The sequence below is a fragment of the Poecilia mexicana genome, unplaced genomic scaffold, assembly GCF_051168715.1.
Source record: "Poecilia mexicana isolate PSO_F unplaced genomic scaffold, ASM5116871v1 scaffold_8, whole genome shotgun sequence".
Lineage (NCBI taxonomy): Eukaryota > Metazoa > Chordata > Actinopteri > Cyprinodontiformes > Poeciliidae > Poecilia > Poecilia mexicana.
In genome coordinates this window covers 15157953-15176061 of record NW_028263377.1, presented here as the reverse complement: position 1 = coordinate 15176061, position 18109 = coordinate 15157953, and the positions used below count along the sequence as shown (strand labels likewise).

General features: G+C 38.8%; 1 protein-coding gene across 1 annotated transcript in view; it reads left to right on the top strand.

Moving 5' to 3' along the window:
• The window catches only part of cyth3b (cytohesin 3b), a 34234-nt gene that overhangs the window by 11445 nt on the left and 4680 nt on the right, over positions 1-18109 (top strand). The window contains exons 2-10 of the mRNA XM_015004368.2: positions 8358-8440; positions 8715-8779; positions 9920-9986; positions 10125-10243; positions 10686-10766; positions 11743-11855; positions 13293-13441; positions 13813-13924; positions 17570-17646. Of these exons, the coding sequence (XP_014859854.1) occupies positions 8358-8440; positions 8715-8779; positions 9920-9986; positions 10125-10243; positions 10686-10766; positions 11743-11855; positions 13293-13441; positions 13813-13924; positions 17570-17646 (866 nt within the window). The remainder of the gene's footprint in view (positions 1-8357; positions 8441-8714; positions 8780-9919; positions 9987-10124; positions 10244-10685; positions 10767-11742; positions 11856-13292; positions 13442-13812; positions 13925-17569; positions 17647-18109) is intronic.

Here is an 18109-nt window from a genome sequence, read left to right as displayed (position 1 = left end):
CAATTTGCACCCTTCTTTTCCAGTTGTGCACATGCCTGTTGTTGATATTCATGCTGTTTTGCTTGTCTGTTTATTTCCTAAATCGTAAACATTATGGAGATCTTTGCAGAAATCTTATGAGTTAGATCTTGTACAGTATGTATTTTCTAAGTCTGAAAAGAAAATAAAGGAACATTTTATTATCTCAACTTTACACTAATAAGCTGCGGTAAACACTTTCCCAAAACTGGAGTAATTCTCTGGTATTCAAAAGTCTCTTTTTTTTTGGACCGAGTTAAATTCGTTAAACGTAGGTGGATTGGACAGTTAGCATTTAAAGAAAAGGTTGAGCAAATAGCTGTTTAAACATTGTTCGGATTTCCTGACAGCTTCTCGTAACAGTGTTAGCCTTGTGGAAGCAGACTGCTGTGGTGATGCCCTCAATCGTACTTCAGAAACCAGTGTGAAAAAAGAAAAAAGAAAAGATTTTCAGATTGGCAACAGCAGCGTTGTGTGGGAGGTGATGATTTTCAAAGAGGGGGACCTGTAATCTCACCTCAAAACATCTAACTCTACACCTAACAGAAAATTCTTCAGGGCTTAGTTTGGCCCCACCACAGGCATGCTTTGTAAATTAGTTGGGTATTGTTGAGTAACCGTCAAATCCATGGTCAATTAGGAAAGTTCTTGTCTAGACAGGGTGTAAGATTGCACAGAGCATTAAGTGCAATAGAAGATGCAGAAAGAAAAGTGAAGCTAGATCAAGGATTATCTGAAAAAATGTCTCTGCTGCTGCAGTTGGTAATTAGTAAAACAACAGTATAATCCTTTGGCATGATGACCCAGAAACAAACCAATCACTGGAGGATTCTCTGATTCAAAGGAGAGGGGAAGCTTTAGAGTGGAGCATGGCATATGTAAGACATGTTCATAAATAAGTGACTGAAACTAGTGGGTTCTGTGATGAGACTGCGCTGCTTCAAGGGGATTGTGTTATGGAGTCTCCAAGTCTTTGAAGAATCAAAAAGGCCACATTGTGTTTGATGTTCCCTCTGATTTTGCTTTGTAATCTAATTTTCATGAAGGAAATGTTGTTTGTGTGTCCTCTAAGATGGGCTAACGGCAAGTGACAGCTGCAGGGTTGGAAACATTTATTCACTTCTGTATCGAAACAAGATTATAGTTGGACCTGATTTTGAATAAATAAGAGTTGCTTCCTGGGCTAGATGTTTCAAGTCTGTGATTAAAATTGCCTTCTTTCTGAGATGCTCAAACATCTTCTTGTAAGAATATGGCATAATAATCCTTCCAGCTTCATTATTTATCTGAAGTTGAAGTCCAACATATTTCAGCTTTCTTGTTCTCCCTCCAGGAGTTTCACAAAGAGCTCCCAGGGTATGCATGAGTCTACTGCAGGGTTCCCAGTCTTCAAAGAAAATGGTTCAGGAAGACTAGATGAGAGTCGACAGGTTATTGGACTTGAGTTTTATCTGAAGTGAAAAAGATGTCTGTAAACCCGGTCTTGAAGTGTCAGCGGCTTTGGAAATTAAAATGCAACAGCCGCTTTACGTAACCTCACTGATGACCTGACTAACAAACTAGAAGTCTGTGTTTCACAAATAATCCTTCATCTGCATCAGAGCTGAAGCAGCAGCTGTGGATTTATCTTTACAACATTCGGTTTGAAACAAAACTCAAGTGCACACATTAAACAAATGAGAGGATGGATACAAAGTGAGCACAACTAACCGGTTGGACCAGACTGGGCGTCTGTAGTTGCAGGAATGTCGGCTATTTTCATACCACCGCTGTATGTGTGTAGGCTCCTGCTTCTGTCAGGCTGTCAGCATGTGTGTGTATAAGTGCTTTTTATGCAAGTGTTTTGAGAGCTACGAGTAGGTGTAACACAGAGGGGGGGGGGGGAGACAATTATTGCACACTTACCAAACATAACTGCAAGCTGCTGCAGTTGTGTCAAGCTGTTAAAGCTAGTGTAGCTGCAATATAATCTTACAGTATGGCTAAATGGGTGGAAACGTTTATCTAAATGGAATAATAGTCAACAGTTTAATTTGTAGATTAAATGTGGAGATCTTAGAGGCAACAGGAGATCTGGCGTGTCTTCCTTGTTTGGAGGATGACAACAAAAATCCATGTTCAGTGACTTGGATGTGTGCGTAGAGGTTTAAACTGTTCCGTATTACCTTCAGTTCATGTCACACTGACTGGTTTCACTGTTAATTTGTGTCATGATTAAAAGCCACAGTTTCTGCATGCAGCCTTTCTTCTGTACTATTGAAAGCCTGGAAAAAATCAGCAAATGTTTCTTTGGTTTGCTTTGCTGTTGTCCTCAGTCATTGTTATGATCAACACTAAACAGAGCAGGGCTTTTTTTTTTGTTTGTTTCTTCTGTGAGTGGTCATTAATTATTAAATTAATTATCTTGGAGCAGAAACTTCAGATTTTACTTTTATTTTAAAACAAAGACAAGGTAACTATGGAGCTGATATTCTAAACTATCTATAGGTTGAAACATTAGCAAGTGAGCACAATAAGCATGACCAAAATTCATTCTAATTGTCAATATAAGTCCAACACTTTCCACAACACTATGTTAAAGTTTAAGACTATAAGATGGACTTTGCTGTACTCTTTTCAGCCTTCCTCGTTTCTGATTAAAGTTTTGCTTTCCCTCATCTATTTGCAGGCTAAATTAACTGCAAACAAGTCTAAATATATATTTTTAAATATACTGTTACATTTCTTTGCTTCATTTGACTTTATTTTGAAGACCATCACCATCATCAATGCTGCATGTGGTAATCTTCTTTAATCTCCAGCAGTGTCACCCTAGCCTAGCGTTGCTGCCAATATGACTATAGTACGGTACATTCACCAATCAGAAAATAGATTTTTGAAGTTCAAATTGACTCATAACCAGCTCGTTTTGCTGTGCATTTCTAAGCAGATCTACATTGACAGCCCCTGCAAAAATGACCTAGCTGAAAAACCAGACAGTCATTAGTTTTGCTAATAACTAAAGACAGATGAAATTTGAACAAAGAATCTCTTTGAGGATATAAACGTGTAGGAGTGCATGATTAGCAGACCGAAACGCAGCCTCTTTTATCTCTGACATGAATAATTTGCATGTGATCTCTCTTCCTCTTTACAACCTCTGTTAAAATTTAGAGCAGGATAGGTCACTCATTCTGGTTAAAGTTGGGTCATAAGACATTATTAGTAATTCCTGATAACCCAGTTATATTCAGACTGTTGCAAGTGTTGACAACGATATGACTGAAAAACAAGAGGAGCTATGAAGTAGCTACTATTTGTTAAAATTTTAAAGTCCAATTTGGTCAGTTATTGCCCGATAACTGACCAAACATAAAAACCGTGTGAGCACAGCCAAAACAAAAACTTTGCTTGTCTCTAATGAAAAAGATGAACTCCCTGGCATTTCTCTGTGCATAAATGATTGGTCACCGTGAAAAGGGGGAAAGAGGCTAAGCGTGCATGTTTGAAATATTATAATGATGTATTGATTGCACCACAACAGCAGCTCCATATGCCACTAAATGAAACGGCTGAGCAGTCAGGCCTAGAAAATTTATGTAGATGTGCTTGGGGTTAATTTTAGAGCGTTTGTGTATGACCTAATATGGATTTTCTTTTTTTGTTTTTTGTTGGAGGTCTTCTCTCTGTGGAAATATAAAGACATTAACACATACTCTGAGATTCTCAGGCTTTCATGAATGATGCATCAGATGTGTGTCGTGGGTTATAGTTTGTGTTTGTGTTTAAAATCAGTTTGTGTTTCCTCAGTTTGTCTGCTTTTCTCGTCCAGCTGGGGGCTTCCGGTCAGAGTAGGAGGGCTGAAGGGCTGTGCGCATTACAGACGTAGGTGGCCTGCAGGGTCTCCTTTCTTTACAATTGCTGCATTATGAAGCAACTTAACTGAAGCCAACAAACAAGAGGAACAGATTCAAAGAGTGTGAAGATGCCCAGTGGGCTCGAATTTGTTCCCATGTCATTCTTTGCTTTTCTCTGCTCTTTGGCACAGGAACTTCCAATGCATAAAAGGTGGCATTTTCTTTTCTAAACTTTTTTTTTTTCAGTTGCCAATATGAAATTGCAAACTGAGTCTAATCTTTTTTGTTTTTGTTGCAGGTTTGGTTTTGGGGGATTTTAATTGGATGCTACACATATTACTGCTAGTGTTGAATTACACGACTGCAATTTAGAGTAACTCAGTCTCCTGCGTTTTATTATTAATTAATGTAGCGATCAATCTGACGTGAACGATAAGTATATAATGAAAAAGACCAGGACTCAACCTATTTCTTACCACTGTATGTTGTTTCTGTCAGAGGTAACACTTCAACCAAAGCCAATAATAAGAATCATCAGGAACTATTACTTGAATCAGAGTGTAAGCTTGTTATTAATCAGGCTAATCTATATTTACAGGTAAATACTGGTGAGAAACATAACTAGCATGGACTAACACACAGATATACAGAGGAAAAAAATAACATACCTCTACTGAGCAGAATAATAAAAAAGTACAGTTCTCATTCAACTACTTCAAGCTCCAAGACATTCTCACACCCTGAGTAGAAAGGTTTCTTATTTTTTTTCTGCTGCATAACGGGGAGACAAGAAAGAACAATGGCTACAGCTACAACCCAGTAGGCTTATTTGTCTATTAATCTTACTATACCTAATAAATCTAAGCAATCCCACCTGTGTGGCTGAGGGCATCAGTCTCTCCTCTGTTGGAATCACAGCCTGCCAGTGCACTCCAACACCTCACCTCCATCTATTAAAACTGTGAAATATTAGTGCCACATCATGTAATTCCTCCGTGGCGTATCTCTTGACTGAAGGTCAGCCACACTTTCTCCTGCTTTCAGTACAGGTGACTGTGGCTTCAGGCCACTCTTGACCCGTTACGCGGATCAGTGAAAGTGGGGACTGTTTTGGTGAAATCTCCCCATATAGAAAAGCGTAACACAGAAACTCTCTCATCAGGATGACAGAAATTGAAAGCAGACACACCAACAGCAGATTTTCTTAACGACTAAAGGAGAGCAACAGACAACATGTCGTGTTGAAGACCTGAGCTTTATCGACCTGTGTCTTGGTCGTCAGCAAAAAACAAAATCTTGCTCCAAAAAGTCCATGTCACACCAGGAAGAACAAAAACCAGCCAGCAGCAGAAACATGTCAGATATGCACTTCAAAGGATGTTGGAGTTCTAAATCCACCTAATCTTTTTCAGGTGCGACTCCAGACTGCCGTATGGCAGATCCAGCTGAACCAAAATTAAAAACACTCGATCTACTCGTCTTGTTTGCTTTCCGTCTTTTATGTGTGGCCATGGGATGTAGATCATGACCAAAAGCACAATGGATGAGCACAATAAAACTATATGGATGAAGATAAGGGGTTTAGAAAACCTCTGGAGCAAACGCATCAGCATAGCCAGCCCAATGCATTAAATAATCTGGTGGATCACTTTAAATTGCATAGTAATCCACTTGTAGCAATATATTTATCGGTCTTTTATTTAATAATGATGTATTCTTTGTTAATAAAAACAGTGAAAAGAGGACACTCGTAAAGCCTGTCACGGCTTTCAATGTGAAATAAGATTTTCTTCACTGCAGCCAAGCCATTTAAAAAGCTCCTTTGACATCTTTACATGCGAAGAGTGAGTCATCAGTCTTGCTTTGCTTATTGGACTTGGCATTTATAAGCCATTAACTCTTGGCCTACTTTACATTTAATGCACAGATAACCTAATGGAAAAGTTGCTTTTCCCTGTGAATTTTTTTAATACAGATATTTAAAATAACTGCTTCACTTCTCCTCTCTGTCCTTCCTAACTTGTCAGTACTTTGAGCATTGGTTAGTTTGTGAGTGACTGACTGCAGTGCCTGCATCCATCAAGGTTTCCTGCTGTCATGACCAACTGTTTCCCTCTGATAACACAAGATTCATGCCCTACGAACATAATAACCTAATAGTCCTTGCTACTTCTGTCACTTTTTTTTTTCCTCACAGCGCGAGACAAAGAAGGGGGATTGAGTCAAATGACGTGAAAAAGAGATGCAGCAGAGAGATACAGAGGGATGGAAATAACTGTCCTTTTTTTTCCACCATTATTTACAGTCATGGGGGTGTGTGCCTGGATTGTAAAGCTGCTTAGTGGTATGATTTAGCTGGGGGATTTGAATCTGTGCTCACCCCCACTTCAAGCACCCGGGTGGAGGCGGACAAAGAAAGTGAGATGGAGGGGGAGTGTGTGCATGTGTGTGATAGTGGGAAACGGCGTAGGAGAAGCGCAATCTGGTTTGGCTCCATGTGAAAATGACCTACTTCCTGTTAGCTCGCTCGCTCTCTCTCAAACCGAATTGCTGTTTTCTGATGTGCAGAAGAGCGAATGGGAGATCCTCCGAGGGCTCTGTGGGGGGGGGAGGTGAGGCTGACGTGGCATGGCAAAATGAGGGATAAGTAACTGGCCTCTGGGACGTTCTGTGTGGAGTGAAATTAATGTAATGTGTGTGAAATGTAAATTCTGCATGCGCTGTATATGCAATGTGCACTTAACGCTCTATGTGAGCACACGCAGTAAAGCAGACGGGTTGCACGGCGAGATGCTCTCTGCGGCCTTAATTGCCCTAAAAGAGGGGTTGATGACAGCTGACTTCTCAGTAAGCCAATATTTGAGAGAGCCAGCCTTGCCAGATGTCCGCCAGTTGAGTGTGAATACAATGCCTCACAAATTCACCCCGTAAGCCCTGCAGGGGGCACAGCCAACATGCACGAGACGGTTTTCTAATCAAATAAGACCTTAACTCGACCTGTTAACTCAAGCCTAATAGACCAACAATACTGTGAAACATGGTGGTGGCGGTATCATGCTGTGTGGTTGTTTTTCTTCAGCTGAGACCAAGGATTGAAAAATTAATGGAGCTAAGTGCAGGGCGTTTCTAATTTGATGCACCGTTTTAGGTTAGTCTTAAACATTAAATCCAAATAAAACGCACTATTGTCCAAGCACCTGGTAGTGGCAGCATCATGATGTGGGAAGTTGTTGTTCAGCAGGGACAACAGAGCTGGTCAGGGTTGCTGTAGGGGCTTGACAATTATGTACTAATTTGTCTTGTTCTGTGGCATAAAATCCCAGTAAACCATATTCAAATCTGTGGCTATAATTTGATGAAATGTCAAAAAGTCTAAAGGGGTATAGAAGTTTTTTAAGAAAATTTGTGTCCAACCCACCGCAGAGTACCTCTGCAAGTGTTTTTTTGTGGTGAAAAAAAATGCTTCAAAGGAAACATCTACCCTTGCTTTTATTGAATAAATGTTATGGTTTCACTAAAGTCATTATTATTTCATTAGGTACGGTCACTCGTCCATGTTATGGTTTTGTCTTTTTAACTTTGATGCCTCAAGTGACATGATTAGATCCAGTTTTGAAAAAAATCTGACTCCTAACTGTCAAATGATGATTACTGATCAGTAGATGAAATCATGAAATCACTCTTATTTCCCAGTGTTTTTATGATAGAGACCGTTCAGGCTCTCTCAAAGGGACGGGATATGAGTCCACTTGTTCAAGTCCATATGCAGATTTCTAATCTTTCTTTCACTCTTGATCATAATATTTCATAAAACAGTTTATTACACTGCAGACTTGAATATTTGATCATGAAGTCTTAGATATGGCGGGAAGAAAGCCACAAGAGATCATTTTTAGAGTTTGCAAAAAGTCGTGCAGGCAAACAGAGCAAAGATTAAAAAAAAAAAGTTGCTCTAATTATTAAAGTAAAAGTCAAACCTATCCATGCACATCAAACTTAATAAACCATTCACACAGAGGTCATGGTAGTGGCAGCATCACCCTGTGGGAATTCTTTGGAAAGCTATGAGAAGTTCAATAGAGTATCACTACTTGTGCAAGGCGTGGTTTATGATTTATGGTGTATGGTTGTACTACTAGCGTGTTAGCTCAAAAGCCAGGATGTGTTGCCCTGAACAGAGCAACCACCTGCTGGGTTAGATAAAATTTGCAGAAACAGCATGGTGCCCCACAGCCGCCTGCTTTCCAGTCTGTTTGCAGCATTTAATCTTTGTTTTCAAAATTGAATGGCACCTCCACTCGTTGGCATGTTAATGTAGGTCATATGTAATATCTTTTAGATGGATTCCCTGACCAGGTATGCACTGCCGGGCTTAACCCCCACGACTCTGACTGGCTGTTCAGAAAATGAATTCATTTAATCCATCGTCATAACCCAGCCCCTCTCTCTCTCACTCAAATGCCATTTCATTTTTCCCCACTTTTTTTTTTTTTCTTTCTCCAGTGCCCGAGGACTTGTCTTTGGAAGAGAGAGATGAGCTTTCGAACATACGACGCAGAAAAAAAGAGCTTCTTGATGATATCGAAGTAAGTGACACAATTTCTTTCATTTAGCTGCGATTGAAAGCTGATGGTTTGGATTGGATGAACATTTTTGAACTCTTTTGATGTGACGCTAGAGGATAATGCGTTGCATTAAACCCTGCATGCAGCTTCTCCTCTTCTATTTGCATGCAGACACACGTCTATCATATCACATGAAGTCTCTCAGTTGTCTCTTAGAATATTGTTTTAGCAAGGGCCAAATACATATGTATATGAAACTGTCAACTGAATCCTTTCTTCTTTTTTTCCATTGCAGCGGCTGAAATTTGAAATCGCTGAAGTAATGAATGAGATTGAACAGCTTACCTGTGTTGGGGAGAGGTGAGTTTGGGTTTATTTTGGCGCATATTGTACAACTGAACTGTATAGCAAACTGAATTCCTTTGAGTCTGATAGTAGGGGTTATGTTAATTATGATGAATCGGATTATATATATTATTTTCTGGCCGATACTTTCCTCATTAAAATGTGAGAGAATTATGAGGGCCAACAGTGTTTTCCTGAATCCGTAAAGAAAGGTTTGCGATTTTTATTTTGTCCAGCAAATCCTGTGACACAAGGGGATTTTCACCTTAAAATTTGGTGAAACTTGGAGCAGCTTTCATTTGATCTGCTTACCATCTTTTTCTCTTTTTTTTCAAAAGAGTTTACTTCAGCATCTGTTCTAGTTCCTTTTTGTATTTTTTTTTTTTTTTTGAGAGGTACCGGTAGTTGATTTTACTCCCAGCATCACACCTGTCATTTTACGTTTTATGTGAACAGCTTAATCCTCTATTGTTTGATTAGTGAAGTAAAAAATAGCCTTTATCTAAACATTAGTCAAACAGTCTTTATGTGGATGCTTTCCTGCGATTGGCTGAGATGGAGTGAGGCCATGTGTCAGGCTGTGTGCGTCTCAGGTGCAGCTGGTGAAACTTGGCTCGGGTTATTTTGGGCACAAGGGAGCACTGAGAGCATCCACTGAAAGATAAAGGTGCAGATTTCCATGGAGTTTAAATTCTGTGTGTTTTCAAAGCATTGAAATGGGAAATGTTACTCTTCTGAAACTGTTGTAGAAAGGGTTGATTGAGATGTGTTGCTGCAGCTGTCACAGAACTGCACTTTGTGCTGTTTACTATCTATTTTGGTGTCTGTAGATTCAATATTTGACTGAGCAGTAAAACCTAGAAAACAGAATTGACCAACAGAGCAAACACAGCAGCTTGACACAACTTGATGTGAGATAATTGCACTAATCAGAATTTTGTGGATGATTTTTGACATTATTTTTTCTTTATAGATACAGTTTTTCTATGTGGTATACAGATTTTAGGTGATTCAGAGGTTTTCAAAAGATACAGTAGTAGAACAATTTTCACAAGTCACAGTCAGGGCCAATCAAGCTGAAAATCATCAAATTCTGGTCACTTGCTAATTTCTAATATCTCATATCTAATAGTTTTTTTATCATTATTATTGCAGCAAAACCTCACAAAGAAACAAACAGATTGCCATGGGAAGGAAGAAATTCAACATGGATCCTAAAAAGGTCAGACAGGTTTCTAAGCTTCCAATGAGACTTCAGAATCAACATAACCTTTGCTTTTGTATGAAGTGATTTATGTTATACTAAAATGATTTATCACATGTCTCAAAACTACTGAACTGAAGAGTAATATCTTCACAGGGAATCCAGTTTCTTCTGGAAAACGATCTTCTCCAGAACACCCCAGAGGACATCGCACAGTTCCTCTACAAAGGCGAAGGGCTCAACAAAACCGTCATTGGCGACTACTTAGGGGAACGGTAACCTCTCCAGTTTCCCTTCTGCTTTCTTTTTACCTTCCTTTTCTCTCTTCCTGTCTTTCTGTAAGCTCTGCTTGCCTGTGCTCTGACCCAACCAGAAATCTCCTGGAAGTCAGTAGCCTGAATTTATGAAGCAGAGCCGTGACAGGAGGCAGTGCAACTTAAAAAAAAAGAAGAAAAAAAAGAGAGAGAGAGAAAAAATCTGGGCGGACATGTGGTTTTTATCTGAAAGATGTTGGGGCAGGGGTAGAGCTGTCAAAATACAGACGCAATAGTGTCTCGCTTAGACAGCTCAACAGTTTTGGAGCTAAAATAGGTGCTGCATCCTAGCTGCCGCATTCGACTTTCCTCCAAGAGTCCCAAAATGCACCACTATGAAGTGTTTATCTCAATTTAACTCAATATAACTTTCTTTTCTTGATTCTTTTTTTTTTTTTTACAGGGATGACTTTAACATCAAGGTCCTTCAGGCATTTGTGGAGCTTCATGAATTTGCAGACCTCAACCTTGTTCAAGCCTTAAGGTGAGATATACAATACTAACAAACACTGGGTCACACTTTAATTTGGTCTTTCTGTTATGTGCCAGATGTCAGCATAAAAGGTATCGTCTTTTTCAGTACAGCAGTTTAATACCTTAGCATTTACTCCTGGATAAAAAGGTGTCTTTTTTTATTACTGCAACTTGTGGATTACGTGCAAATATTGCTTTTGGGGGACGATGTTACACAGCCGCATGTATAAATGTATTAATGTTGTGGCATCTGGCATTAGGAACATCATTCTGCTAATAATTGTGAATCAATAACTTAAAGTATAAGGACAGATAATTTGAAAAAGATCAAAATAAAAAGATGCAGCTTTTACAATGATTGAAACTCTAAATAATATTTTCCTTGAAACTTTGTTGGGATTTCAGGAAAAAAGTGTTTCCCATGTTGCTGTCAAATTTGGTTAACAGGAAAAAAAACTATTATTTTAAACTTATGATAAATGTTAATCTGTTCATCTGGCAACATTGTGTTGACACTGACAACCTTAAATTTAAGACGTTAGAAATCTGTGTGTCTCTACTAAGTTAGTACACATTGAGAAAGAGATTTTTTTTTTTTTTATTTCCAAAATGGCTAAAGCTTGGAGGGAGAATTTTTTAACTTTTTAATTAAATTTATGCCTGGAGGCTCAAGTCTTTGGCAAGCTCTAATCAGTTTTCTTACTGCAAAGCACAACGTTTAGCTACATAAATGTTCCCATCATCATCGTATTTTACCATAGCAATGGTGTTGAATTTCTTAACATTCCTGCCAAAAATAGCGTTTTAAACAATCACAACAGCATTGTTACCTTAACTTCTTATTCTTCTTGGTCGTCGTCCTCTTCTTCTCCTATTAGACCAAATCCTGTGCTGGCTGGCACCAGATTTGAGCTAAAAATCCAATATAAATTTTGCATCAAAAATATGTGATGAGATCATCATGTTTCTGTTTTCTGCTGTTGCAGGCAGTTTCTGTGGAGCTTCAGACTTCCTGGTGAAGCCCAGAAGATCGATCGCATGATGGAGGCGTTTGCCTCCAGGTACTGCCAGTGCAATCCTGGTGTCTTCCAGTCCACAGGTACACACACACGCACACACACACACACACACGCACACGCACGCACACACAGCAGCACCAGCATTGTCATGACTCAGTCTGGATGGATAACTTGAGCCAGAAAGACCTCTGCAAACTCAAATCAATTATTTTGACTGTTTTGTTCCCAGTAGGCTGCCAGGTCTGGATGTGAAGTATAAATTTTACTTTGGTCGAAGCAAATCTTTTATCTCTTCGCAAAGATAAACGTTCTCTCTCAGAAAATAAGATTAGTATTTCAATCTCTGTATAAAGTTCACTTCCTCAGGCATAAATTTACACTTCTCAAAATTTCAGCTAAAGTTAACATGTTGGTCTTTAAGCAGCAGCTTTCCCCCCCGACCCCTGTGTAATCAGCGTCCGTGTCTCCAGCGGCTATAACTGTATTGATCTCTGCTCAATGGCGGTCATTAGTACAGTCTTGTCTCGTTGCGTCCCGTGTGGAGCCTCCTGTGTTCAGGTGGCAGCTCAGGTCATCACTATTGAAGCAGCGACACACCCAGACTAAGTTATTGGCCATTTCCTGAGAACGGGGTGTGCAGTGTTATAAATCAAAGTGGAGAGGATGTTGGCTGGTGGTGTGTGGATATATGAGGTCCAGGATGGTGAGCAGGAGTTATGATCGTGGATGTGTTTGTGTGTGTTTGTGCAATAAAACTGGAGGGAAAGTTGTGTCAAAAAACTAGGCCCTTTTGGCTGATTATACATCGGTTTTTATTTCACTAGTCTCCCTCTTGAGAAGAAGTTAGTTGTAATTTTTACTCACAAGTCCTGTCACTCTGGTTCTTGTTTTACAACAGTTGCTTGTTTTGACAGAGTGGACTGTGCAAATGAGGTACATCTGCCTCTTCATTTTCATCTTAACTATGCTGCTGTAATTTAGCAATATAAAGAAAAACATACAATTTGCACAGTAATATAGACACAGTATGTGTAGGATGATTCGTTAGCTGCTGAAGGGGCTGCTAGCCCCCTTGTGGTGTTTAAATGGACAGAACTGACAAGTATCAGCAAGAATCGCATTTACTCAGCTGTTAGTAGCTGTACTGATGCAAAAACGGGGAAGGGAATGAAATAAACACAACTACAAGTGAATCTCTTTTACCTCCAATCTATTGTTAGCATTGCAGCTCAGCTAACTGCTACAGGAAGTTAGAAAAAAATTTCCAAAACCTGAATGTAAAACAATATATATCATTTGAACAGACAATTATTGTAATTAATTATTTTAGTAGTTTTTGCTATTGATGTTTTGAAGCGATGAAAGCTCCTCCAGCCTTGACTACTTTGCAAAAGCATTCTGCCATCATGAACATGTACTAAGTAACATTTAATGCTGGGAATTGATATGCATTGTGTCAAGAGTAACCCCTTCCAAAAGCAGGACAAATGTGTGAAACTGTCCAATTTCCTCCACAGACACTTGCTACGTCCTCTCATTTGCCATTATTATGCTGAACACCAGCCTTCACAATCCCAACGTCCGAGACAAGCCCCCGGTGGAGCGCTTCATTTCCATGAACAGAGGGATCAATGAGGGAGGAGATCTCCCCGAGGAGCTACTCAGGGTAAGAATGGTGACTTATTTAGTTTGAATGTCTGGACTGACTTAGCCCTGTACTGCAAATCACTGCGCTGGTGAATGCATGAAGTGTTACTTTTTTTTTTAAAACCGTCTTTCTTTAATAGTTTGAGTTTATATATAGACTTTATGAAAAGCAACAGAGAAAATTGACTCTTGTCAACAATTAATTTTAGATTAAACTTAATCCACTTGTTTTATTAAATTGTTTTATTGAAGATAACGGATTAAAAGTGTTAAAGATGTTTTTTTTTTTTTTAAATAAAAGTTCATTTTCATTATTAACCTAGTTTGTCAGAGTTGGGGTTTAATAAGCTAAATCTGATGTAAAATATGTTTTCCCTTTTCTTTTTCTAGAATCTCTACGACAGCATTAAGAGCGAACCCTTTAAGATCCCAGAGGACGATGGGAACGACCTGACGCACACGTTCTTCAACCCAGACAGAGAAGGATGGCTGCTTAAATTAGGTTAGTGTGAGTCTCCCTCTGTTCAGCTGCGGGGAGAGTGTAAGACATCCTGGATGAATTAATTTGTTTACTCTTGCATTTTTATTTGCCTTACAGCTGGAGATTTTTTTTTCCTCACGAAAGCTTAAACTGCAAAGTGTTGTCACGCAGGGTGGAAGTGAAGTGTCACGGTACACAGACCAAATGGCAGCAAGAGCTTCTTTTTTTTTTTAAGTAAATGTCCTCTGAAGGGTAAACAATCAGAATAATATTAAGATTGAAACAGAAATTGAAAGCTTATAAAGGTTTCATGTTATTATGAGGACTGCGCAATAAAATACTTATTTTATGGAGACAAAAGAAGTTTCAAAGTTCAGTAATTGATTTGATATAATGGATAAAACTAACACTCCTGGCTCAAATGCAGTATGTTTAGTCTACTTATTCAAGCAGTTTTACAAGCTGATAAAGACCTACTAGTGTAGACTTTGCATACAATATTTTATGCTTGTACTCCTCTCAAACAGTGCTACATACGGTTTTTGTGTATCGGTATGTTGCTAATTGAGAACATTTTGTTTTGTTTGTTGGGATCCATAATGTCCCACAATGCTCAATTTATCACAATTTTTAAAAATAGATGCTAGCTTAGGAACTGGATTATACATTTAAGAGTGATAATTGTTGAAATCATTCAGTAGAAAAATATATATTGTTATTTTCTCTAGTTTTATTTCTTCACACTAGTTCCACTTGATCCTGTGTTTGTAAAGCTTAAAGAAAAGGTTTCTTTAATGTGATGTTTTGCTTTGAACATCATAAATTTAATGGGTAGGGTTTCAGATATGCTTTCCCCAATACCTTTGCAATGCCTTTCAGTTTTCTTCAAATTGAAAGGCATTGCAAAGGTCAAAAAGCATGCAAGGTCAAATTTACCAAAGTATTTGTGGGGCAACTTAAACATGAGCATTTTTCTAATTCTGAAACAAAATGCTTCTTAAATAGTTTTGGTGAGTAGACACAGTCTCTCTGTGAAGACACAGTTGACCTTAATTTGGGGGGGAAAAAATATACATCCTGTATTTAAGATATTAGAGTATTTTTGTCAACTACAGTCTTCCCTAAAGCAAAGAGCTATGTGTTTAATGTAGACTGTCCAGAAAACAAAACATTTCTTCTGCTGAAAGCTGGATTTATTGTAGGTCAGGAAAAGAAACAACTGTGCTGCTGGCTTTACAATTGGGTCAGGAGCGCCACAGAAGGTGAACTCATTTTCAAATGAATAATTCCCAGAAAATTATAACAACAGCAGCAGAAACCGATATTGAGAGTTGAGTTCACTCAGGGACCCCACACTGATTTATTTATGCGCAAGTAAGTGGTAATTAAGTAACATCTGTAGCTGATCACAAGGGGTCTGCCAGTTTCCTTTGTGTACACCGGTGTACCATAAAGATTTTTGGAAACCTGATGTCTGTCAGTGCCTAAAGAGACAATAAAGTATCATTTAAAAGGTGCTGCTTAACACATAAAAATGACAACAGGTGCTGTAGATCAAGAGGGGGGAAAAAACAGGCTTCTTGCTTTGAAGAAAAACCACGACAGAAAGTTGGTATTTCTCCTTCCAAATCAACATAAAAAATAATTTTCTTCTTTTGTGATAAAGACTGATGAACCCGTGCATCATCACCCTCTGCAGTAACAGTGAAAGCCACAGACCTGAGCATCTATTTTTGGTTTAACTGACCCATAAATGGTGTGAAAACATAAGTGTGCAAAACAGCAAAGGCCCAACAGCTTGTTTAAGCGGACAGGAGGAAGTATGTGGAGGCACCTATTGCATGTAGTCAGAGTAAAATCATGATTTTAAGTAACATCTGAATATCCTTCTTAACACTCCTCCCACTTACCCATCATCCTACTAAATAATTAGTTATTTGAAACCTATTCGCTACCTTACTAGTGGTATATTGTTATTGGTGTCATGTCATTTAACAATTCTGTTGCTTTTGAAGGCATCCTAATGCATTTAAGGCAGATAATTGGGATTTTGTGTGTAAAGGAACCCTTATTCCACGCACCCTTTTGCCATTTCCTGCTTTATAGCTTCATGTGTTTCTAATTTAGAGTTTACTTCATCACCTAACGGTGGCCCCAGGGGTTACTCCATTCTTAAATTACATAACTAATTATATATCTGTTATTTAACACTGAGCTTTATAGCCAAATATAAAGAATGTTTAATGGCCGGCTTGCAGTTTTCTCATGCGGGCTAAGCAGCAGATTCACTGCAGGTGCTTTGGTTTATGACCCCATTCACACACCTGGCTTCGACCTGCACATTCCTCTAACTCTGTGTAACGTCTCAGTGGTCTCATCTAGCTGGTGAGCGCGAATTCGTAGTGTCCCAGTGTGGCTCGTAGGCCTAACATGATTACATTATGGTACGGCGCCCCCCTGGAGCCATTTCCCCGTGCCAGCTTTGACAATGATATGTCTAATTTAACTGTCTAAAAATAAATCTTGGAGGATGCAGAGGAATAAATGCCTTTATTTTATTTTATTTTTTTGTTAAGTATATCTCTGTGCAGAGTGGAAATTTGCCCATGCTAATTCAACAGCCAGAGTCTATTGATATGTAAGGGAGTGGAGAAGTTTTGTAATTACGTGTAGCCCTGCGGAGACTACCGGGATGCTGCAGTGAAATCTAGAAAGTTTAGGCAATGCAAACACAGTTAAAGGAGGCCCAAAACCGTGATTTGTGTTTTATGCAAAAGGTGCAATTATGCATGAACTGAGAAGACACCAGAATCCTGGTATTAGAGCCTCCTTTTTGCTCCTACTTTAAATTTCTGCAGCTGCTGCCAGAGGCTGAACTTGCTTGCAAACCTACATTTATTTTTACTCTTCTTTTGTGTCTTTTAACACACGAAGTGGCAAACTTGCTCTGGGGTTTTGGTTGCTTCTGCCGATGTGTTGGGGTTTGAACCTCGAGGGGATTTTTCTTAACGCCAGGTTGGGTCCGCATCAAACCTCTTGCGATCCCTCAAGAGGGAAAAACAAGTAACAAATACGCAAAGTCAGTAACAATTTAACAGGTGTGTGAGTCATTGTTTGACTAAGCTTGAAGCTCGGAGAGATCACGGTTGTAGATTGTAATCGTAAAATAAACAAGCCAGCGTAAAAGCTTCTGAAAGTCAGAGTGAACTTTCTTCTTATCATTGGATAACAGTTCAGTTTCTATTCCATAATAATAGTTAAATATATCACCCCACTGACACGCTGATAAATACAACTCTAAACCTCTTACAAAAATAGCTTTGTTTGTTGTTTATAGATAGTAAATTATAATTATGTCTGATTTTAGTCTGGAGTTATTAGCAATTTCCCTGAGCACAAATCTTTCATTTAGTTCCTCATACATAAGGGGAAATGACTCCTAGATATGTATGTGGCATATTACATGTTTATAACACTGAAAGGAGAATGTTGCATTAAAGAAACAAACTCATTTTTAGTATTAATGTAATTATAAGAAGGAATAGCTGTGGGGGTGTAGATCATTAGAGCGCCACATATTCTGCTCTTTTGTCCTGACGGGGAGACAGCCAGTCTGTCACTAGTACCAATGTGTCACTTCCCGTTTCCTCTGTCTCTTCCTGTCAGGGGGGCGAGTGAAAACCTGGAAGAGAAGGTGGTTCATCCTCACGGACAACTGCCTCTACTACTTCGAATACACAACAGTGAGTCTTCCTCCAAGAACGTTATTTTTTAAAGGGAGTTTAATCATCTCTCGTTAGAAGAAGCACAACAAGTAACTGAGTGAAAATTTTCCACTTACAGTTTGTTGCCAAAGTATTTAACTTTTTTATACTGTCACGTTATAACCGGATTTTCCCCAAAGGAAAATTAAATGTTGATGCACCTCATAAAATGTCTTTCTTAACAATGCATACTCTTACATGCATTACCAGCTGTATGTGCTGACTTCTCCAGAACCGAAAAGTAGGCAGATCACCTGTTTGATTAAGGTGTGTTACAGCAGGGACATGTTCATAATTTGTAGGATTTGTAGTCTAAAGGACTAGAGTTATACTTTTTATGCAAAATAAGCATTTTTTTTTCCTGATCTCAACATTATGTGGAGGGAATTCTGCCTACATTCCAGGTTTAAATGTTACTAATTATTGCTAATATAACTTTGCT